Raw genomic sequence first — 25,246 nt, 5'->3', positions numbered from 1 at the left:
GCTGTTTCGCATCAAAATGTGAACCTATCTAATTTCTCTTCCCATTCTCACAAGTAACACCAAATCAGCAACTTTTCTTGTATGAGCTAAGCTTCAATCAAGTTTGAGATTTCTTGCTAGGTTCAAAGGCAGTGAAACCTTTTATTGATTTATTACAAGGCATGTAAATAGTCCAAAAGACATCATATAGAAAACAGTAATAAAATCGTTTTTCTTAAGAAATCACTTAATAAATACATTTCAACAATATGCCTCCCCCTTCCCTCCCACTCCTAACAGTTCACCCATTAAAAATGCAAATAGTTGAAAGACAATAAATAGAAAGTTACAATGGCATAATACAAACGTGAGATTTCAGCACAAAATCTCTTTGTGGTTTATTAGAAAAGGAGATTTTCTTTCCCAAAACTTGGCATTTTGCACTTGATTTTATGTTTTACATTTCCTACTTATTCTATCAATATAAACAATTTTGTGTTACAACACAACAGAAAGTTGTATTACAATTTTCTCCTATACCTATGTTTTTTAAGAGAATCAAATGGCTCCAGATGCATCAAGGAAACACTTCAACACTTATTATACAGTTACCGTGAAACCCTGCACGTGCCTACACAGTAGTAAGCCTCACTGAGCTCACTGGGACTTACACCTAGGTAAGTGGTTTTTAGGGCTACAGCCATTAGCAGTTAATATCGCCAATATTCTAACTATAAGTATCCATTTAGTGAAATTCACATTCATCTCCCATAGTGTTCTGTGGCAATGTAACCCACTGTAAATAATGCTCCCATTTAACCAAACACTTGAATATCTGACTGCAGTTGATATCTTTCTATTCATTGGGATAAATGATATCAAACCAACAAAGATTTTCAGCTGCGGGCACTTAAGAAAGTCAACTGGTTGATTAGGGAGAAGGCATATCTCGTGGGAACCCTTTTTTATTGGCTTACAGAATTAGTAAGAAAGAATAACAAAAAGATGGCATCCGTTTTATAAACGATGCTTTCCGATTTCTTATACTATTATTTAAAAGGCAACAAGGGAAACAGTTTTCTCCCCCCTTGGACACGTCTCATTGTAAGTTTGGAATGTTATTGTTTATAAGACAAAAGTTCTGTCCCGCCCCAACCCAAACACACTCACACACTTAAACTATAAACTGGAAAGTATAAATGGCATTTCTTCATCCTTGCATGCATTAGACTGTCCTTATTGCTGGCACATTTCATCAGAATAATCACAACTGTGAGTCCAAGTCAGATTTGTGTTTCTTGTTGACCAATCTAATATAGATTGGTTTACTGTTCAGAAGAGAGTTGAAGAAGCTCCAGGAAAGAGAATGCTCGGGATGATCCAATGTTCCTTAAAGGACAGAGAGATCATGGCAAGACTTGGACTTAAGTTTGAAGGCCATGTTCTTGTTCTTCTTGGCTACTATTTTGCCCCAGAATCGCCTAGCTTTCTTGGGGATGCTCTCCCTCCGCTTCTGATATGCCAGCCTCCTTTCGTTCTTCTCTTTGCTGTCTCTCCTGAGCCGCACTTGACGCACAATGCCTTCAAACAGCTCCTTCACATTGTGCTGGACAGCCGCCGAGGTCTCAATGAACTTGCAGTCAAACACAACAGCACAGGCCCTGCCCTCTGCAAAACATTTGAAGGAGATTTGTCATTGTACTAGCTGGAGAGCTCAGGTGACTGCACATTATTTTAAACAATGGACAAAGAGCTAATGAGCTGGGGTAGATTCATAAAAACAAGAACTGGTGTTGACAACAACCCAGAGAATCACCCACTCCAATCCTTTGCCTTAAGAAAACGTATCATATAATCAGGGCTACATTGGTTGCTGTGCTAAGTGATCAAAGTTCTACCCCAGCATACTCACATTCTAAGACAGGAAAAGCTGAATTCAGAGCCAAGCATAAATTATGCAAATATAGCAAATTTAAATATTTTTTCTTGTCCGCTTTCACCATCCATGGTGGCACAGAATTCCACCATCTAAATAATGGAACTCCTTTTCAGCTACCACACTTTGGGCTTCTGAGATTTCAAATTTTGCTAGAGATTTGCCTTTTGCCTTTGAAGAAGAGAGCTGAATGAAGAACAGAAAATCCCAGGCACCCAGCGTGTCTCCACCACTTTTGTGAAAGCTACCAGTCATGGGGATTCTTCAGCTGCCTTAGACAGCCTATTCCATGGCTAATTTTTGTTAATAATTATATTCTAACCCCTGCTTCAGTGTTTACTCATTGTCCAACCCAAAGAGTATTTATGTTGTACCTATAAACAGGGCTTATCTTAATTCAGTTAGCTGCCATGAAATTTCCCCAAGAAACCTTTAGGGCAAGGATGGGGAACCTGTGGCCCTCCTGATGTTCCTGGACTACAGCTCCCATTATCCTTGACTATGCTGGCTGGAGCTGATGGGCACTGGAGTCCATCAATATCTGAAGGGCGACAGGTTCCCATCCCTGCCTTATGGCTATAGGTTTTGTCAGACCGTTGACATTTGAGAAGATCCACACCATACATTTAAAGCACCTCCAACACACGTTGAAAGCAGGTGACTTCCCCCAAAGAATCCTGAGAACTATCATATCTTAAAAGGTAAAGGTACCCCTGACCGTTAGGTCCAGTCACAGACGACTCTGGGGTTGCAGCGCTCATCTCGCTCTACGGGCTGATGGAGCCGATGTTTGTCCAGAGACAGCTTTCGGGTCATGTGGCCAGCATGACTAAGCCGCTTCTGGCGAACCAGAGCAGTGCACGGAAACACCATTTACCTTCCCGCCAGAGCGGTACCTATTTATCTACTTGCACTGACGTGCTTTCGAACTGCTAGGTGGGCAGGAGCAGGGACTGAGGAACGGGAGCTCACCTCGTTGCAGGGATTCGAACAGCCGACCTTCTGATCAGCAAGCCCTAGGCTCAGTGGTTTAGACCACAGAACCACAGTACATTTCTTAAAGGTACTGCAAATTGTAGCTCTGTGGTTCCCAGGATCAATGGGGTTTTAAGGGTGTGCATTGGGTGTGCTCTAAACATATGGTGTGGCTCTGCCCTTGTCCCATCTCCCATGCAGAATGAAATTTTCCGAGGTTTCTTGGGAGAAAGACACAGCTGAACACGTTGTTATTTGTAGTGTAGACATATCTAAGATTACAAACCCTCCGAGCAGGGTTAGTGTCAAAAGCGTAGAAGCAAAGCAAACAGCACTAACAGTTGACATCTAGTAGCTCCTACCTGAAACAGAGACTTCCCGGCACCTAACGAGATCACTTTTGTTGCCCACTAAAATAATGGGAATGTCTTCTGTCTGGCGTGCCCTGCGGAGCTGTATCCTGAGCTCAGATGCTCTCTCAAAGCTTGCACGGTCCGTGATGGAATAGACAATCAAATATGCATCCCCAACCTGCATGCAGTGTTCTTGGAGCCATCCGTTTTCACCCTGTTTAAATAATAATAATAATAAATTGTATTGCGTGTCAGCAAATACTGGGTATCTTAACTGGAAGACCTGCGTCTCCACAGGAAACAAACAAAATATTGCCACAACATGTTTTCATTACTTTTGGTATGTAGCTGAGGGTTACAGAATGAGTGCTGCATTATGTGGTCATTGGTTAACTTGTGGCTGAAGCCTGCATCTAAATTCTGCGTTTGACCTTCAATATATCCTTTGAGAGATGGAGGAGGGATCCATTTCAAATCATCAGACTGTCTCTAGCAGCATCAAGTGCCCAATTATGTCTAAGCTGCTCTCGCATTTGTCAATATACGATTGACTAATTAGATGCAAAATGAGATGCAAACCCTCCATATATTTATACACTGAATATGTATAAAAAAGTAAAATCCTCTGTGCTACTATATTGCTGCAGCATAAGTTTATAAGTATTAATACATAAGTATTTTATATGTTATATGCACTGTTGGGTGTGTTTATGTGCTGTTACTTTAGGAAATGTGGGGTGCATATAATATACATATGTGTAATGTGTGGAAATGCTTTGCATTTTTATAGGAACTGGTAAAAAAAACCCCAATTTGCTTCCCTTTGAGATCAAGGAGAGAAAAGGGAACTAACAAAATGGAATATCAACATCAAGGCTTTTTTAAAAAAAATCAATTCTTGCTCCCTTTTCTCTGCTTCCAAACATACAGTAGCTGGATGCGTTTATGCAGAGATATAGCGAAAAACACTTTGCACCCCATGGGGAGACCAGATGCAAAGGAAGGCAAGGCACCTGGGTTGGGTAGAAGGAGAAATTCAGAATGTACATCTTCTCTGCTACCTTCTTGGTTTATTGTATTTATTTATTATATTTATACTCTGCTTGTCTCTCAAAGCAGTTTACAACGGTAATCCATCAAAAGATGCAACAGAAGTAAATGGGTGTCCATGGGGTACGTTTGCAAAAGGCCATTGCCCAGTGGTTGAGCTTCTGCCTTGCATGCAGAAAATCTCATGTGCAATCTCGCGCATCTTCAAGCAAGGCTAGTTAAGATGTTTGGTTGACCCCCTGGAGAGCCACTGCTAATACTGAGCTAATTAAATCAATGGTTATCATGTGGTTTATCATATGACTCAGTATAAAGCAGGTTCCGATGGTGTGTGTGTGTGTAGTAATGTCTGCTTTTTCTACACGATGAAAGAATAGTCACCAAATAGTACTGCATCAGTCAGGGCCTGAGAAACTGGTGCTGCCTGTTTATGGAGATTATGGGGAGAAGCATCATAGATTTTTGTTTTTTAATTTTTTATTAATTTAGCATGTTTTATCCACAGCTCATACCACCAACTTTTCAGCTGGTGATGGCTACATCTACTAATCATGGTTGGGTAGATCAATGGTCCAACTAATTCAGTACAAATGTAGTTCCTACTTTGCTGACTCAAGATGCTCCATTTTAAAAATTAACATTGTCCCATTAACTTTCATTCCAGGATGTCATCAGGCCATTTATTTTCGTCCATAATCTTACTTGGAACTAGGCCTGATTACAACAGGGCTAAAATGTTTCAAAATGTTTTAAACGGGTCTAATTTTGGTTCCTCTGTTTTGCTTTCGTCAGGTTGATGTTGATTAAATGTTTAGTTGCGGTTGGCGGTTATTTTAATTTGGATATAACTGTAAACTCTTTATTATTGCTATTATTGTTATTGTTATTATTGGTTTCTATTGGTTTATTGGTTTGTTTGTTGTTCATACACAGTGGTGCCCTGCAAGACGAACGCCTCGCAAGACGGAAAACCCGCTAGACGAAAGGGTTTTCCGTTTTGGAGGCACTTCGCAAAACGAATTTCCCTATGGGCTTGCTTCGCAAGACGAAAATGTCTTGCGAGTTCCTGTGGGGGTTTTTCCCTCCCCCCCCTTTTCCTAAGCCGCTAAGCCGCTTATCAGCTGATCCGCTGATAAGCCGCTTAACAGCTGATCGCTAAAAGCCGCTAAACCGCTAATAGTGCTAATCCGCTAAGCTGTCAATGGGCTTGCTTCGCAAGATGAAAAAACCGCTATACGAAGAGCCTCACGGAACGGATTAATTTCGTCTTGCGAGGCACCACTGTAGGATATTCTATTTTTTTATGTTTGATGCTTTGTTGTGTTTGTATATATGTTGTAAGCCACCCAGAGTGGCTGGGGAAACCCAGCAAGATGGGCAGGACATAAATTAAATTATTATTATTATTATTATTATTATTATTATTATTATTAAAACCTAGGTCATGAATCTTTCCTCGACCACTGCCACTATTTCCATAAGTGCACCGTTAACAACGCCTATTAAGTTCTAGCAATGCATGGCTGCCAGAAAAACGGTGCATTATATCTGCATTGAGATTTAAGTTACAGCTCAAAGACCCATTAAGAGAGGGCCTCTCCTCCTTCCAGAGGGGAGGTGTTGTGGACGGGAGGCAATTCCTTCGTCACGCAGGGGGCGTTACGCCCCCTGCCCCACTCATATGGCTGGCGCGCCACGCCCCCAGTCGGGGACCCAATCGGGCGGCTTGGTGGGGGCGTGGTTTGCTGCTCAAGATGCAGCCGCGCCAGCCATTCAGCCCATTTGCTCAACTTTTCTTCGCGAGTCACCCACCCACCACTCCCTTAGGGCTTAGGGCTTAGTTTTTCTCTTGACCTTGCTATGGACCTATGGTTGGTTGCCCAGGGGGCCTGGTAGGAATTTTTTCCAACTGGCAAATTGGCACCGGCCTTTTGGGGTTTTTTGCCTACCTCGTAGCAATCGTCACAGCTTTCTTGGTATTTAGCGGTTAGGCATTGGAATGTGTTTTTGGTGTGTGGAAGGGCAAGGTGTGGCCATCGCCTACCCCTTCAAATTTGGGTATTCCATTAAAGGAATCTGGCGGACGTGGATCCTGTCCGATGCCTGTGTGGCGGGGGGCCATAGCACGACCCTCGGTGACATCAGGGGAGAGCTTATAGTTGTATTAGCAACAACAGGCTCCCCCTACTCGTGGTTAACCCCTCTTCAGACTCACCCCTCTCTGAGTGGGTGGAGTCAAATCTTCCGTGGTCCAATGCCTAAGCCAATACCTTCTCACTTGCTGTAATCAATAAAGTTGTGGCCTTTTCTTGCCCATTAACCTTACATACTATGTCCACGTGTCTTTATTCCTCCATGGGTCCTCGAACCACAATCCTTAGATTTAAGTAAATTTAGGGCCAGTTCAGGCAACCATTAGGAATGTGCCACCCCCTTAAAAAAACCCACAAATGCCGGCTGATGGTGTGGAACTGCCACCCTGTGCAAGATTAGATCTTTGAAAGACCAGATTTGCAGAAGTGGATGAAATATGTAACACTTCAGTGGTGGTTATTTCAAATGCCCACGAACAGTGGCCCCGTGGAACTCAACCTTTAGTTGTTTATTAGTTATATACCATTTTTCTATTAAAACAGAAATAACCACACTGCAATAAAACAAATAAGAACAAAGTAATGCTCCACAAAATTGCAATATAATAAAAGAACAGTAAAATGTTGCTCAATTTAAAGAAAACAACCATAAAACAGAGGACAAGTGGGACCTATTCAATAGGTGTGCACTCAGTATGACTTACTTAGATATCAACGGTACTAAAATGTGATAAAAAACACATCATTAAATGCAGGTTACTGAAAGCTACCCTTAAACAACAATGTCAGTTTACTATTAAATATAAGAAGAGAGGGAGCCTGGCTAATCTCCCCGAGAGAACGTTCCATAGTCCTTATACCACCACCAAAAAGGCCCTGTCTCTTTTCCACGAACAGACTGATGGGACTCTGAGGCTGATCCCAAAGTCAGGCTAGGTTCACATGGGAGCACCAGGCAAATATGATTGATCCAGCCCACCAGCTGCTGTTATTCAACCTTTCCCTGCACAAAGTAAGAGCTCATCTCAGAGACTTCTAATCATCACAAAGGCCCCTTGAAACTTTTTCAAGTTTTGCTTCTCAATATTGGAGAACATCTTGGCTCTTGGAAAACCTGCTCCCTGCCGCCTTGCAGGCCTTTTCCCACCTGGCCTGGGAGGGTGGGGCGCTGACTGACTCCAGCTACAAAAGCTGAGGCTGCTGAAGAGGCCAGAGATCATCTTGGCTGTCTCTCAGTCCAGACACAAGTCATTGAGCCTGAGCTGCCGCCACCATTGGCAGGACTGGTAGCAACAGCAGCACAGATGTTCTATGCTTATGAGAAAATTTAAGTTTCTTGATAATTTTATGTGCATTATATCTGACTTCCTTTAGTAATGTTTTCTTTTGAAATGTTTCAAATAGGTTTGGGTTTTGTTTTTTGCTGCATTAAATGTTCATTCTGTAATTGACCTCCTTTGTAATGTTTTATTTTGAAATCTTTTAAGAGAATGTTTTAGTTTTAGATTAGATTTTAATTTTGAAATCTTTAAGATAATGTTTTAGTTTCCTGTTAATTATGCTGCTTTGAATATACACTTTATAGTTGACGTTCTTCTGTAATGTTTTATTCTGGATTGTGTTATTTGATGTTTTCATGTAGGCTGTAAATTGCTTTGAGATTTTTTCCTTAAAGAATTAAAGCAGTATAGAAATGATGATGATGTTGATAGTAATCATAATATATTCCCAAGCATAGCAGTTGTTGAATTTATAAGCTTAAAAATGAAATAAAGATAGAGATCAAACCTATTGAATATGATTCATCTCTTTGCCTTACAATTTAGCAATGCTTAACATTTGGATGTTTGTTTTTTAAGATCCCTTAAAATCAAATTTCCAAAGCAATGTTTGAAAAATTCAGCATGGCAAAATGAATATTTCATCCTACCTTGTTCTCCCACATGTCAATTAGTATGATAGTTGCACTTTCACCATCTACCAGCAAGGTTCGTTCATAGGTATCTTCTAGAAGAAAAACAACACAGTGTCATTTTTTAAAAAAATGTTCTTGAAAGCTGGAGAGAAAGCTGTTGGAAATGTCATAGGCTGTTATAAAGAAGATTCCTATTTAGAATCTCCCAGCAATCCTACAACTGTATAAAACAAATTAAACTGGTGTAAGAGTGTGCAGGCTTTGGGGTTGCAGAGAACTCTTCATCAGACAAACCATACCTGTCCACACAACGTAATGGAAAGCATTCTCTGAAACTCAACAGCTGAGATATTTTTGAGCCAACATAATTTTGCTCTGACAACAAGTTATTATTTTGGATCTCCTGTGATTCTATTGCAATGATGAAAAATATATCAGGATTTGTTTGTTTCCATCTGGGAACCAAATTCAGCCTTCGTATAAGGTCAGATAAAAATCCATTGCTTTGCAGCTTCTGTGTGGATAGCAATCTATTAGGGGTGCTCTAGCAGTAGATTTCCTGCATCAGCAGGGATTTGGACTAGACCTTTAAGGTTTTTACCAAATCTGTGATTTTATTTATACCAACAATGCAGTACTGCTGACCAAAAATGTTTTTATTAACTTTGTTCCTTCTCCTGCATCTTCTAAGACTTGCAAATAGCTGTGTGTTGGGGGGGGGTGTATATAGTTCTTTCAGTTCTGATGCAAATCTTCCAACAATTTGTCATTGAAATAACAATTTCTGGCAAAGATCTTATAGTTTCCATGAGCTACATGGACGTATAATTTCCTTGGTAGACATCATGAAGCTGGTAAGACAAACGATTACATTCACTCTTCTGAAGTTATCTTTATCCAAAGGAGAGTAATAAGAGCAGGAAGAAGAAGACCCAATGGAAGAAATAAGCCAAATACTGAACGTTTGACCCCATGGGAGCTTCAGACAGACGCAAAGGCTCCAGCTAGGCTTAGTAATGGAAAATATTTGTTTTCACTCAGTTTATGGGTGAACAGGCATTGCCGCTGCGAGCAGCTTTCGCCTGGGGCAAAAGTGTGTGGAAAGCAAAGGGACGCTGGCCTTTTTTTTTTCAAAAAGAGACAAGCAGTTCCCATGTAGGATGTTCAATCGGCAATAACTCTTCCTTACATTAGTGCTTCTTGCTAAATATGATGAATGTGCGAAAACGCCAGACACAGCAATGTATTTCCTGCAAGTTTCTTTCATCTGTGATCCATGTCCGACTATCTTTAGGGCAAGGATTATGTACTAAAGCCAACCTATAATTCAGAGAATTTTAGAGGCCCCAGGGTTGGTCTATAGAAGCTCCCCAGACAATATGATAAATTGATTCCCTGCCCCCATCTCTGCAATCTTAATTCCTTTTTCTTCGTTTTTTTTCCTTTCGAAAGTTGGAGCCCCATCTGCACTGTATATTTAAAATGGCATCAAAACAGCCATGGCTTCCCCAAAGAATCATGGGAACTGCAGTTTGCTAAGGGTGCTGATTCCAAGTCCCCTTAACAAACTACAGTTCCCAGGATACTTTGGGGGAAGTTGTGTATTTTAAATGCATGGTGTGTACGCAACCAGTGTTGGTACTCAATGGTCACTGAGCCTTAGACTGTTTTCATGTTCCCTTCACCCCCTAGGAGTCTATCACAATTCCCCCACCCCCCATTTTTGTCCACATTCCTTTAAGCTGTTGATGAAACCCTCTTGAGTTTTGCTTATGTAAGCAACAGTAGTCTAGGAACATAGAAAGCTATCTTTATACTGAGTCAGACCATATCAGTTGTGTGCCTTGTTTCTCAATTTGATCATTTTACATGGTTTAGAATGCTTGGTGGTATTTTATGCATTGTGATTTGCTGGGGGTTTTTTAATTGAATATAGATTAGTAATTTTTTTATTGTGGATGATAAGCGCAAACTGTTTCATTATTATTTGCCTGTGTTTGATTTTGCTGTTTGCTGTTAGATTCTGATGGATTCTTGCATGTTTCTTTGTTTGATATAAGTTGCTTATTTTAAAGTTATTGCGACTTTTTATATTGGATCAGACTGTTACTATTAACGGCTGGTGTTTTTATATGCATTGGAACCCACCTAGAGTGGCTGGGGCGGAGTATAAATAAATTTAAAAAATATTATTATTATATTATGGGTCCATCTTGCTCCATATGGCCTACACTGATGAGCAGTGGCTCTCTAGGGCTTCAGGGAAGAGTCTCTCCTAGGCCTAACTGGAGAGGCTGGGGATTGAACTTATGACCTTCTGCATGGAAGGCAGATGCTCTACCACTGAGCTAGAGCCCTCTCCCACTGAAGACTGGAATTAGTATATATGAGGACAACATAATGCACCCAGTATATCCTTCACAATACCACCACAACATGGAGAATCACCTTCAAGTAGAGGATCCTGGTGTTGTGTGTGTATCTCTCCATCTTCCCCTTCCAGTCTCCCCTCCTGCCTCATAGTAAACAAAAGCAGCCCAATGCCTATTAGCTCAAAGAATAACTAATATCCGAGGCTCTCCTTTTAATCACACAGTAAGACCTGCTGGGGAAAGCCTCTGGCAAAGAGCAACCAAGCTCTCTCACCATGGTGTGACTCGTACAAGAGGGTTTCCAGCCTTTATCTCCTGTTAGCTTGTCAGTGAAAGCAGCAGCAAACCCTGCTAATGCTTCATGGGAACAATCCACTTGCTGGAGCCGATGTGTAATGTTCTCTTGTTTCTTTATTACGTATACAGTGGTACCTCGGGTTACATAGCTTCAGGTTACTGTTAAGTTGTGGGTGAACATATCAGACGATACAGCGATTCTTCAAACAGCTCTTGTTTATTCACAGGCCAGAACAGAACTGAACTGAAGGGTTCAGCTAGCCTGCTTATACAGAAATATTACCTCAAGTTAAGAACTCTGCTTCAGGGTGAGAACAGAAATCGTGCAGCAGCAGGAGGCCCCATTAGCTAAAGTGGTGCTTCAGGTTAAGAACAGTTGCAGGTTAAGAACGGACCTCCGGAACGAATTAAGTACTTAACCCAAGGTACCACTGTATAAATATGATGCCACACAAGCCTTGTTGAAAGGCAGAATCTCAGTGGCAATTAATTGAAACAAGTCCAGCAGGCAAAATAAAATTATTTAAGCAAGTGTTTGGTCACTAATGTGGCTCATCTGCCTCTTGTAGATGGTGCAACGAATGTAAATTTCACCTTTGTGCAGTGGGCTACATTTTACACACACACACACACACACACACACACACACACAGCCCCCTCAATCCTCCATCCAGGGAAGCTACAGCGAGGGCGTTGTTAAGAGTTCCGGGACCAATTCCAGCCAGGCAAAAATGCTCAAAGAGAGTGAGAAGAACAGCCAGCTCAGAACGCATTTGGGGATGGTGGGTGGCCTGAGGGCAAATCAAGAGGTGTGGAAAACCAGGGGTTCCCCCACCACGCTCATCTAAGAAAGGCAACAGCGTCAGGTAAAATAAAGTAGAAGAGGGGAAGGGGAAAGAAAAGCCTGAAAGAGGCCTGAGGTGGTGAAGGGAAGGTGGGGAGAAGAGTGAGCAGAGAGGAAAAGGCAGCAGGCAGACAAGTGGCAATAGAGAGGGATGTGAAAGAAGGCAATAGAAAGGAAAGTGGCCACGAAGCCTGTTAAGTTGTGGGTGAACATATCAGACAACACAGCGATTCTTCAAACAGCTCTTGTTTATTCACAGGCCAGAACAGAACTGAACTGAAGGGTTCAGTCAGCCTGCTTATATAGAGCTCCACTACAACGCAACAGTAACCACTTTCTGTAACTATCCAATCACTGAACATCACTTTCAATCCCTTATTTGCATATGTGGACCTGAGTGAAAGTTATCTACAGTATTCCCCTGCTGGCCCAGGGTGAGAATTTCAGTACATAACAAAGCCCACAGCGGCCACCCTGCCAATCGCTGCTGAGTAATAGAGAGACGATAAAAAGAAACTCCCTATGAGATCCTAGCAATGCTATATCATTGCTCCCAAGTGCCTGCTACTACGAATATCATTACTACTAAATGTTCTTTGAATTCAACATTTTGGGATTAATCATGTGTGTTATTAGCACTGTCCAGGGATAATAAAGGGTGGGACTCACCTAGCACCTGCCCCATCAGCCGAAGCCTTGTGCAAGGACTGCTGTTTTTTGCCTCCACTCCTCCCCCTGCAATATTGGCTTGGGGGGGCATTCAGAGAGCCCCCAGCACAAGGTCAGGAGGGAGGAGAGCGGGAAATCGTTCCACAAAGCAAGCTGCGATGCTTGTGCAGATGAAATGTTAATAATAATAATAATAATTTATTATTTATACCCCACCCATCTGGCTGAGTTTCCCTAGCCACTCTGGGCGGCTCCCAATCGAGTGTTAAAAACAATACTGTACAGCATTAAATATTAAAAACTTCCCTAAACAGTGCCACGTTTAATTCCACCCCAAAGAGCAGTACTGTAGTCAAGTTTTGCAGACCCAGTGAAAGTAATGAACATGACTAAGTTAGGTGTATTCATTTCAGTGGGTCTACTCTGAATAATATTTAGTTGAAAACCACTCAGAAAATGAAAATGTGAGAGTGGGCTCCATGTTGCAAGCTGGGAATCCAAGATGAAAGCTATAGGATTCCATTGTTAGTCTCTTGGATTTCCAACTTCTCTTCATGCAACCTCTTTATTTTGCTAATTTTCTAACTCTGTTGTCATATTGGTAGGAATATTGCAACAGGGTTGTTAATTTAGATCAAGGCCAGTACTAATCTCGTAAAGCTACGTTTATTTTCTCATTTCCTCTTTCTTCTTTATTTCTTGTCGGATCAACTGTGACTTATAGGAACCTTTACTTCTGCCCTAAGAAGACATTTCTTAAGCTCGTAGCTGTTGTGTTTCTGTATGTGACGATCCTACTTTGCATATCAGTCTAATCTGTAGCTTGTGAACTTGTAAACTTTGTTAAAGTCAATGGTCACTTAAGTCAGTCTGGTTTGTAATTGAGAATATTTGAGGAGAAGGCACACACTGATTCGAAGCAGGGAGCACTCGCACAACCAAAGGCCCAGTGATAAATGGACTCCACAGCCACCACTATTGGGAGAAGCTGTCCTGAGTATCTTGTGGAAATGACAGGGTTTTTTGTTTTAAAAATAAATAAATATGTGGAAGATTTGATTTCTGGTGCGGTGTAATAAACCCTATCTCCTTCCTTTATGCAGACAGGGGGGAACCTCAGGAACAGGGGCCAATGAAGTCCTTCAAGTGTCTCTATCTGGCCCTTCAAAGTTCCCTGCCCACCCCCATCCCTCCATGCCACCCCTCTCAAAATCTGCTTTGCACCTTCCTTGGGTGTTTTCCCTGTCTCTTTGAGTTCTGATAGTGGCTTGCTTCTTGCCTGGATGGTTGGACAGAGAGGTCTGTGTGCAGAAATCAGCCTACTACTGAATAAAAGTGTTCCTCCTCCCATTCATGTCTCTGGTGCCCCACCCCCCAGTCCCACTGTGGCCCATGGGAAGCTGCCCAGAAGCAGAAGCAGCCCTTCCATGGGGAAAATGTTCCCCACTCTGCTTCATGTGCACTTGGCCAGATTTAAAGCACTGACAACAGAGAATCTCCTTCCACCATCTCCACCGTAATCTCCACCCTACATCACTGGGCACCCAACGTGCCAAAATCGTCTTGGAGGCTAAGAGCCAAGGGAATCACGGCCTCAATATCAGGAGCTCCAAGTTCTCAGAGCTAATCGCCGCTTACACAAGAGGCTTTAAATAAACCTCTGCAGCGTGGAATGTAATGACTTACCTCCGAGCACCTCGCAGTCACTGTCCATGCTGTCGTGCACGCCTGCAAAGATGTTGGCAATGGTTGTCTTGCCAACTCCTTGCTCCCCGATGAGTACCACTCGGTAGTAGGTGTTTCCTGACTCGGAGGAGATGACAGAGTCAGAAGACTCCGACGACCAGCTTCTTCGGTAATACTCTTCAGGGTTGACGGTGTACCTTTTCTGTCGGTTGCACTCGTGGGGGTCTTTCTGGACCACCAGGTTTCTCCCGTCTGCTGGGATGCTCCAGCGTTGCTGCTGCGATTGTAAGGTGTTGCTGCTGTGACGCATCGTGACATTGTTCAGAGTCATGGCTTTTCCCAGCCCTGGTTAAAAAACAACAACAGTAAAATCACAAGTGTTATTTGTACCGTTGAATTTCTGCGTACTATATCTGAACAGGTGAGTTCTCGAGATCTGCAAATACTTGACACCTGGAAGTATCAATGGTGCTGGAGTGATGATAATAGGAAGTACCTCTTGATATTATTTCTTATTCTGAGATCTTTTTGCTGTTTGCACATGACAACAGCACTCTCCCCCTTTGCAAACCTTGCACATTCATATGGACTAGCAGCAATCTAAAAAGTGGACATGTGGTTCATGTGTGATTGATGCTCTGAATCTGTGTTGTGGTCACCTCTCAGCATCTGGGGGGGAAACACCCAAAGCAACCAAGAAACTTGGTTTTACACCATACAAAAGGGTATTTCTTCATAGATGTGTCAGAGGCTAGGGTGTTAGTTACATCATTGGGTCTCCCCCCTGCTTTGGTTTTTCTAAATGCCTAAGTTCCTTTTTTTCTGCCCCTTAAAGGGTCAGTTAGGAGGAGGAAACACTACAAATATGTAACCACAGTTTACTGCCCAAGAAGTCCAGTCAAACTGGGGAGCCCCTAATTCATCTCTGGAGCAGTAAGCTGGGTGCTCTCCCCTTGTCTAAAGATGGCTTTTAATTACACTTTGCAGGAAGGACTGTTGAGTGTTGGTGGGCGGTACAATGCAGCGAGTTAATTCCTGATGGCCACTCTCATTTGCAGCTACCATTTTTAGGAAAGTTGCTTTGATGCTCTCCAGTTCCCAACATGACAGCTAAGTTAGACATTTTGCTTATCCAAGCTTATGCTTGAGTTTTCTCAGTTCACATCACTTCTCTCCATCTAACAAACAGAGCACTTGCCCAAAAGATTGTTGAAGGCCATTTTCAAAATTCAGATGCAGAAGCATTCACAAGTTCAACTCTTTTTCAAGCAATGCACTTGTTTTGCCATTCAGACAAGCTCCGTGAGAACTTCCTCAGGAGGCTTTCAAACAATTTAAAAACCGAAATATGCAGCAAAGAAGGAAACTCCACTCCATGACATTTCAGGTGCACACATTTTCATGCATTTTGCAGCAACCTGCAAAGCTATTGTATTTGGCCTTGCCTGTTGTTTGGGTTGAGAGATGCAAAGGAATGCTGGTCAGAAACAAAAACAGCATCCAGTGCAAATTTAGACTATTCCTTTTCTCCCTTACTGACCAGTCACTTCAACTTTTTCAGCCAAAGATGATAGTGAACAGATATCAAGCTCATCTCTGTATATGTGACATATGAACACATTTACTACTATTTTATGGCTCTAGTTAACACTGTGCTCTCTAAAAAGGGATAGAATAAGACACCTTGCCTTTCCTTTGATGCATTTAGAGCAGTCTCATTGCAATGTGCAGCTAACTATGCTGTTACTTTAATAGTCTAACAAAGAAATAAAGTTTGGTCTGACGCAAATTCTGAACACCCTTTCAACTTGCACATTTTTGTCTATCTACTCACATGCCAGCAGTGCTAAAGCAATGCATTCGAATCAATGCTCATTAAAGTCAACACTACCTTGTTGATGTTTTTACTCTCTGTTCCAACCACAGGCGACTCCGTTAATCTCACTCCCTAGTTCTCAGGAGAGTGTTGAACACCGATCCACTCTCCCACTGGAAATCCTTCTTCTGTCCAAGGGCTGCCTCTCTAATTCTTTCTCAGCAAACCTGGTTTATATTAAGCCCATCTGATCAGAGACAGGGCTTTTCCGTGACGTCGTTGGCCTGTCCGCCCGACAGCCAGCCCCCAGCTGGACGGAAGCAGGCGTGCATGAGAGAGAGAGAGAGAGAGAGAGAGAGAGAGAGAGAGAGAGAGAGAGAGAGAGAGAGAGTTACTATTGCTAACGAAACAATTTATTTGCAGGCATACAGTCACTTATTCTGTATGTGCACATAATGCCGGTGGTGCAAGTAAAGAACCTTTTTCACAAGAGCAAAGCAAAAAAAAAAGTGAGGGAAAGACTTCCATAAGTTCCTTCTTGCTCTGCTCTAAAATGCTGGTGATACCACCGATTCTTAAAAATCACTTTGGAAGCATTAACACAGGAATGTCGCAAACGTCTTAACTGACCTTAAGACCATGCTAGACTGAAAATTACTCTTTTTCTACAATGTTATTTTAGTCTTTCCCCCTTAGATGAATAGAAGAATGCAACCTCCTCCTTCAACAAGAGAATAAATTGTGCAGAATATCCCATTTTTTACCAGCATTGCTGCCCGCAAGTTACAAAGGAAAACGCTACCAAGGTGGCTTCCGGACAACTTGTTTAATAAGCATTCATCCTGATTTGTTTACACAAAGTTTGCGCGGAGATTTGACAGTAGCGGCTCTTTATTTGGCCTGCATTCTGATTTGTTGACAGGTAGGCTATACAATGTAATGTCAAGCACTTGTTATCCCAAACTTTCTAAAGCATTTCCCCATCACTTCCTTTATAGCAAAAAGTCCAATTTGGGGTGAGGGTGGGTGGGAGCGGGTCAGGTGGGCAAGAACACCCAACCAACTTTAATTCCACAACCTTCATTTGCCAGTATGTGTTTGTCACTATTTCTGGGTGGGAATCAATCTGGAAGGTCCTTAATTGAGGGTATATGTACACCATGGGTTTAAACCATTCCCTGTTACTTTATGAGCATGGCTTGGGATCTCTAGTCAGGTATTCCTAGCACCCCCATCAAACTACAGTTCCCAGGATTCTTTGGGGGAAGCCATAATCTGACATGAAACTTATGTAACTTTGTCATGCCAATTTACTAAGAGAGTTAAAAGCAACTACGGCTGCAATGGAAGGACAGATCCCGAAGCTGAGGCTCCAATACTTTGGCCACCTCATGAGAAGAGAAGACTCCCTGGAAAAGGCCCTGATGTTGAGAAAGATGGAGGGCACAAGGAGAAGGGGACGACAGAGGATGAGATGGTTGGACAGTGTTCTCGAAGATACCAGCATGAGTCTGACCAAACTGCAGGAGGCAGTGGAAGACAGGAGTGCCTGGCGTGCTCTGGTCCATGGGGTCACAAAGTGTCGGACATGACTAAACAACAACAACAAAGGCTGCAATCCTATAAACACCACCTGAGTGGGGCTTACTTCTGAGAACACATGCATAGGATTGCATTGTTAAGCACCTAGCCCAAATGCCATTGGGGAGAAAAGACAGTGCATTCCAGTGGCGTAGCGTGGGTTGTCAGCACCCAGGGCAAGGCAAGTAATTTGCGCCCTCTAACCCGTGGATTTGCGCCCCCTAACCCGTGGATTTGCGCCCCCTAACCCTAACCCCCAGATGTTGCGCCTGGTGCAGCCGGCCCCCCCTGCACCCCCCACGCTACGCCACTGGTGCATTCACCTGCCACCTGAGGATCAACTAAAGCAATTCAAATCACAAAGAACAGATGTGCTGGAGAAAAATGCTTGCAGACAGCAAGGAAAAGTTAAATCTGAACATCAGTTTCCTAGTTCCGTATCCCAAATGGTTTCCATAGCTGTATATTGGCAGGCACAACAAACAGGCCACAACTCTAGCACCCTGATTTTGAAATGTTCATTTGATTAAAATGGCATCATTTTACTTATTGCAAATATAGGTTTGCTGCAGACCCACTTGCTTTGTTTAAACAGTGGTGCTCATTTGCTTTCGAAAATCCCTCGGCAGCTGATTTGTTTCTGCCGTGCTTAGAGACAGTGCTGAGATGGGATGTTACTGAAAGTACACTGGGTTCTTTGGCTGACTGTGCAGTTGGCGTCACTTCCAGCTTTGCAGGTGATTGGTTGCTCCATTGCCTGCAGACCACATGGCTGACTGGGTGGTTGGAATACCTTGATCTGGAGTTTGTGTTTCTTTGGCTATCGTTTAAGTGTACCCAGTTTCTAAATCTTCAGAAGAAGTGCAACCTGCCCTTTTCATCAGAAGAGCCGAGACGATCACGCATGTTGCATCTGTGCATTTAAAGCACTCTTATACTACTTTAACAGTCATGGCTTCCTCAAAGAAGCCTGGGAGCTGTTTTGTTAAGGGTGCTGGGAACTGTAGGTATATGATTAAATACAGCTCCTAGGATTCTTTGGAGGAAGTCACGACTGTTAAAATGGGAGTTGTAGCTCAGTGGCAGACAGTCTGCTTTACATGTAGACAGAATCTCCAAGTAAATTATCACCATTATCATCATTACGGAATGCTCACTAGCTGATGTGCAGGTACGGAGGGCAATGGATGGACATAAAACTAAGTAGAATGGAATGGAATAGAATGAAATATCCTGGAAGAATACATGCCTGATTGGCTGGAACACTTAACAGGAGCACTTCATGCTGCAACATTTTGTTACAAGCCCCACTTGTAGAACACAAACGTTCTAAAGAATGGTTCCAGAATTTTGATTGCTGGCTGGCAGACTATTGGGTGCCTTTATTTAAAATGTCATTTTGTCCATTGGTAGAATTATCAAGGACCTTGTTAGAATCCCACATATACATCATGAAATCCAGGAACCACTTTTCCCGAACAAGGGGTGAACACAGCCAGTACTTTAATGAAGGACGCGATCAATAAATGCCAGCAGCTCCAGCGCTCTTGGCTTCGTTCCCACTCAGTTACGCCAAAGGAGCCAGGAATGAGTGGCACAGCAAAGAACAGCGAGAGCAACAATTGCACATAGCAAGAGACGCACACACAGCCCACTCTCTTGAGTAATGAGTCAAATGATCTCAGAAATGCATAGCAACAAAAGAAAGAAACAGATCCCAAGACTCGGGCCTCGTGAATAATAATAAAAATTCCCCTATAGAGTTCTCCTAGTGCCACCTCAGATGGGGAAACCAAAGGTTTTATAAGCTTATTAAAAATGATTTACAAGAATAAAAGTTCATCTGGTATGTCAGCCTCCTGTCTGGCTCAGAGAGTGTGTAGTACAGTATTTTATCTTGCATAAGACAGAGGACACCGAAAGGGAGGTGGGCTGGCTGTGCTGAGCTGAGCTGAGCTATCAATTCCACATGGCCAAGGTATTAATGTGTGAAGGAGACCAAAGGCATTGTTAAGCTTACTAACATAACCACCTGATATATTTTGCAATTTTTCTAAAGCAGAGGAGCTCAGAACTGATCTGATTTTGTTTTTTTTTTTTTTTTTATAAATATTTATTAAAGTTTTTAAATATAAATGCACAAATAATACACAGTCTTACTTCTATCACAGACATAATTTCATCACTTCTTTGGACTTCCTCACGTCTCCCGCTCCCATTTACATCGTTAAAAGTTTTTTCCAAACAAATTATCAACTTGTTTACAATCTCATGTCCACTCATTCAAATATAATCTAGCACTTCTTCCAAAAAATTTTATATTTTCTTTAGTCTCACTTATCATCAAATTTCAAATCTAATTTAGTGGTGGCCAGTTTTTTATAATCTAGCATCCTTCTTAGCATTCAACCAAATTACAATGTTTTTGTAGATACTTCTTGAATTTCTCCCAGTCTTCCTCCATCTTCTCTTCTCCCAGGTTACGGATTCTGCCTGTCATCTCGGCCAGTTGCATATAGTCCATCAGTTGCATCTGCCACTCTTCCAGTGTGGGTAGATCTTGAGTTTTCCAGTTTTTTGCGATGAGTATCCTTGCTGCCGTTGTTGCATACATAAAGAATGTTCGGTCCTTCTTTAACACCTTCTGGCCGACAATACCCAGAACTGATCTGATTTTGAGGCAAATCTCAAGCTTTAAGCTTTGGGCAATCTTGTTAGTTTAAAGCAAAAGTTGGAGAAGATAACATCAACATCACTCCCATAACGGCAAACGCTTTGGAAACACCGCCTGATTCATTTTAAACGACTCTTGTCAAGATCACAAAAGTAAAAAAAAAAACAAGCTTACCGCAAACATGGCCCAGAGAGAGTAATCTATCCTTGCAATCAAACTGGAGATAATGCCCTCAAAAACGCCACCACTTGTAGACCGACCCTGTTTCAGACAGGAGGGAAAATATTTTGGTCTCCTAGTTACAACCACACGCCCATAACTTCTGACACCAGACTGCTACTATTCGTAACCCCAAACTATATTATTCTCTTCCTGCCAGATCACAAGTAGCTGTTTCCTGAGAGTCATTTTCTAAGCTGGAATTTTTTAAAGAAATACATCAATGAATATACCTAGTACATCTTCCAAGGAGCTCCCAGTGGCTTATAAAAGCTGCAGCTCCTGATAAGGATTTGCCTCTGCCAGTGAGCCCTGGCAATCAGATATGGCACTGGTGTCTAGAAGCAACAATAGCCATGTTCCAAACAGAGCCAGACCGCTGTGTTTAGCTCTTCTCATTTGAAAGTCGTATCTTTCAAACTTCTCATTTCTTTTTTCCCTTCATTATTTAATATAGCAGCCTTCAAACTTATTCACTGCTATTATCACTATCTTCCTGTCCTATTCCTAGAGCGGCAAAGGTGGAGACTGTGACGTATTCCACAGTCTGTGTTCTCCTGAGCTTCAGTCTGGACAGAGGATTCTGATTCGATACACAATATCCAATCACATAGCATTATCAGGATTTGGGCTATTGGCATTGGTTCCTAAGCTCTGAGTTATGATTTGAAGCTCGAGGTTTTAGGCAGCCAATCACGTTGAGAGTGGGAGTGGCCCAGACGTTCAGAAATGTATATAAGCAGCTGCTTTGCCCTGGTTGTCCTGTTCTCTGTTAGCTCAATAAAGTCTCTTGCTGTTAACGCTGTGTGTTGCTTTGTAGAGACCCACGTATACAGTGGTACCTCGGTTTAAGAACAGTCCTGTTTACGAACGATTCTGTTTACGAACTCTGCTAAACCGGAAGTAGTGTCCCGGTTTGCAAACTTTACCTTGGTCTAAGAATGGAATCCGAATGGTGGAAGGGCACCGGTGGCGGGAGGCCTCATTAGGGACAGCGCGCCTTGATTTAAGAACAGTTTTGGTTTAAGAATGGACTTCTGGAACAGATTAAGTTCGTAAACTGAGGTACCACTGTACTTCAGAGACCTTCTCTGGTCTCTCTGCCCAGCCGCACTTCTTTGAAGTCTAATTGTTATGTAGGGGGCATTTTCAATGGGGACGGTCCTGACAGTTGGGAAGAGGGGAATTAATTTTTTTCTCCCCAGTTATGACTACACCCCCCACAGCTGTTTGGTTTGGGGGTGGGAAACTACCATATGTTTCAAGGCTAATTTCAGGGGTGGGGCATTAGAGAACACCCTGTGGGTATCAGAGAACAGTTCTGTAGGCACCCATGCAGCTGTGGGCACTATTCTGGTGACCCATGCCTTAATAATGAAGCCATCACAACTGGCTTTTAAACTCCTGCACACTGTAGCTTGAAGGAAGCCCACTATATACAGATATTTTATTCTTACTCAATTTTTATTTATTTTATTAGCATCACCTGCCAATATGTCCCTGCGTACAAACTAGACTTAATAGTAATCCTTCTGGCTAGTGGCTGAAAAGAAACACCCCAGCTATTTATAATCAGGGACATCCCCAAGTAAGCTGAGAAAATACCTTGACCTAGATGAGCAATTGAGTAGTGGCTGTAATTCATGCCATGAAGCATTTCCACACAATCCAATCACCACGAGGAATTGGTGAACTTTGCACACAGCACAATGTACAGCATTTTTTAAAAAAAATATGCTTTGTAATTCTATTTAGTGATCAATATTTATCTTATGTAAATTAATATACTGTTGTTCATCACTTATGTGTTTTATATTGAGCAAGTTATACATTCTTTAACTAAATAAAAAGTAAAAATTGTGCTTAGGATTGCGCTTTTACATAGATTTGATACACTGTATCTATTGTTTTTCACTGTAGATTTTTTTTTAATTAAAAAACTAATTACATGCGCCTGTGCTTCCCAGTACATGTAGTTTTAAAAGTTCAGCTTGTTTAAACAGTTTGCCGTGCACTCCATCGCTGTCTGTTCCCTTTGAAAAAGCTGCTATGTCATTTGTGCATGATGTGAACAAGAAGAAAAAAGATACTGGTACATGTCACTGGGAAAGCTGAGTTTCCTCAAACACAAAACTATGATGCAGATTTACTTTAACCAATTGTAAAACAAACAAACAAAAACCGCATATACAAAGATTCCTATACAGGTACAGTTTTACTGTGAAGGGTCTTATTTCTGAAGAATTACTCTCGGTATTTGTAGATTCAGGTAGGTAGCCGTGTTCGTCTGACGCAGTTGAAAGAAATTAAAAAATTGTCCAGTAGCACCTTAGAGACCAACTAAGTTTGTTCTGGGTATAAGCTTTCGTGTGCATGCACACTTCTTCATGTACACTGAAACAGAAGTCACCAGACCCTTATACATAGTGGGAGGGTGGGGTGGGGTTTTTCTCAGAAAGAGATTGGGAGATTGACTCAATGGGTGTGGTAAAGTTTTTGCTTTTATTTTTTAACGTATAAAGGTATTCATATAGGTGAATGTAATGTTTTACCTGTCTGTAAACTATTGCGAATTCCTGCTGAAAGCTGTGGAGGTACAGCAGGAGACACAGGGACAGAGGAAGGGGATGCAGTGGGGGCAAACCGCCCCAAGTCTCTTCGCTGGGGGGGTGACATTTGGCGCGCCGCCCATCCACGACTACCAAGCCTACCCTGAGCCGTCAGGGGAAGAGAGGAGCTGTGCTGCTTTGCCAGCAGCAATCCCCCTTCCCCCTTCATTTTGGCAGCTTGGGGCAGGATTGGAAGTCGCAGGCACACGGTGCGCCGAATGTCCGCCATGGGTGGCTTGCTCTGCCCCAGGCTGCAGGGCATGCGCACCACTCCAGGCACCTGAGCACCTATCATGCACCTGGGAGGGCACCCTCCGTGCCACGCACCCACCCTGGGCAGCACGGGCATATGCCCTGCCCCTGAGGAGAGACTCCTGAGGGAAGAGGTTGTGGACCTGATGGAAGACTGCAAGCATAGTAGTCCTCAGTGCCTAGTTGAGGAGTGCTAACTGGGAAGAGGTGGTATAAAGAAGTTGGCTTTAGGTTTAAATAGAACTGAGGTTTGCACTACCATCATTTCAAAGGGACAGGAACCCTATACAGTGGTACCTCGGGTTACAGATGTTTCAGGTTACAGACTCCGCTAACCCAGAAATAGTACCTCGGGTTAAGAGCTTTGCTTCAGGATGAGAACAGAAATTGTGTAGCGGCAGCGGGAGACCCCATTAGCTAAAGTGGTACCTCAGGTTAAGAACAGTTTCAGGTTAAGAACGGACCTCCAGAACGAATTAAGTTCTTAACCCGAGGTACCACTGTATAACAACTGTAACAAAGCAAAGTTAGCCATTTGGTTTATAAACCATACATATGAACACCACCGTATTTTATATTAATAACTATTGTACATAAAATATTGTTTTCACTTTTATTTTATATCCAATCTGGTGGAACGCTCTATCACAAGAGACTAGGGCCCTGCGGGACCTGACATCTTTCCACAGGGCCTGCGAGACAGAGCTGTTCCACCAGGCCTTTGGTCAGGGCGCAGCCTGACCCCCTCCTCTGGCAATCTGCACAGAATTTTGCTTAATGGTTGCCATTAATTTGATTTTAATTAATTTTATAATGAATGTTTTTAGAATGCTGAATTATTTTGATTGTTGTTAGCCACCCTGAGCCCAGCTTTGGCTGGGGAGGGCAGGATATAAATAAAATTTATTATTATTATTATTATTATTATTATTATTATTATTATTATTATTTGGATCACTGTGCTATTTTAGCCAATTCTTAACCATAGTTACTGTTGGATAAACTGAGGCAGACGATAAATTGTATTGAGATACATGGTGGTAATGGTAACAGCTTGACCCAGCCATTCAGGAAGTTGCGCAAGGCACTCTTTTGAGGAAAATGCTTTAAGCACCCAATTTAAATTTTAGCTGGTCACTTTTTTAATGTAATTACAACTGTGAGGTATAAGCAGGCTTGCACTGTGCTTTAAATGGGTGGACACCTTTCCTCTTATTGCTTTAGCTCCCACCAGGCTCAAAAACTCCAAAGGAAGCAAAGGTATTTTGACAGCAGCAATTCACCTTCCTTTTCTGGAAGTGTATGGGGGAAATCCAGCTCCAGATTTACTGTAGCTACAGAATAGGGTCACTTTGGCTGCTATCTTGCAGGAGTGTTTATTTCACTAATCCTGCAAGCCGTAAATATTGGACGGTTGGCATCATAGGCTGGAAAAACAACATGAAACATGAGCCTTGATTTAAGATTTTAATGCTCCTCCTGAACCATTAACAGTTTTGGGAAGATCCGATGTGTCCCTGAGCAGGCAACGCTAAATTGCAGGAGCTTCTTCTTTCTCCCACATTCTGCCCAGACAGCTTTGCCTACTTCTGCATGCTTAAACCCTCAAGAATGTAGGAATATATAAGAGCCCTGCTAGAACAAAGGTTTATCTAGTTCCCACAGTGGGCAGCAGAGCTTCAGGGCAATCACTCTTTTTCGGTATTGATCCCCATCACAGGATGTTCAGTGGCAGACTATAAGGGAGATTCCATATCGCTATCATGACTCATGACAAATAAAGGTAAAGGTAAAGGACCCCTGGCAGTTAAGTCCAGTTGCAGATGACTCTGGGGTCGCAGTGCTCATCTCGCTTTACAGGTCAAGGGAGTCAGCGTTTGTCCGCGGACAGTTTTTCTGGGTCATGTGGCCAGCATGACTAAACTG

The 25,246-nt window shown here is 42.5% G+C and overlaps 1 protein-coding gene across 4 annotated transcripts; it reads right to left on the bottom strand.

Moving 5' to 3' along the window:
* Positions 1 to 94: 94 nt before the first annotated feature.
* On the bottom strand, positions 95 to 20,651 carry GEM (GTP binding protein overexpressed in skeletal muscle). 4 transcript variants are annotated; one of them, XR_014159320.1, is made up of 7 exons: positions 20,415 to 20,614; positions 16,061 to 16,295; positions 14,170 to 14,514; positions 8,317 to 8,393; positions 3,253 to 3,457; positions 678 to 1,647; positions 96 to 626 (listed from the first exon to the last, which is right to left on the bottom strand). XR_014159320.1 is itself a non-coding variant. In XM_081873312.1 (6 exons), the coding sequence occupies exons 3-6, from the start codon at positions 14,498 to 14,500 to the stop codon at positions 1,370 to 1,372; spliced, it is 888 nt and encodes a 295-aa protein (XP_081729438.1). In that variant the 5' UTR covers positions 14,501 to 14,514; positions 16,061 to 16,295; positions 20,415 to 20,651; the 3' UTR covers positions 95 to 1,369. The 4 variants fall into 4 exon arrangements, 3 of the variants coding, with proteins under 3 accessions (XP_081729438.1, XP_081729439.1, XP_081729437.1); XM_081873312.1 differs by having other exon boundaries at positions 95 to 1,647; positions 8,317 to 8,390; positions 20,415 to 20,651; XM_081873311.1 differs by having other exon boundaries at positions 97 to 1,647.
* Between the last annotated feature and the right edge of the window lie 4,595 nt (positions 20,652 to 25,246).

This window comes from Podarcis erhardii, assembly GCF_964252035.2.
Source record: "Podarcis erhardii genome assembly, chromosome: 8".
Classification (NCBI taxonomy): Eukaryota; Metazoa; Chordata; class Lepidosauria; order Squamata; family Lacertidae; genus Podarcis; species Podarcis erhardii.
The sequence above is the reverse complement of the archived record's forward strand: the minus strand, read 5'-3'. Positions and strand labels throughout refer to the sequence as shown.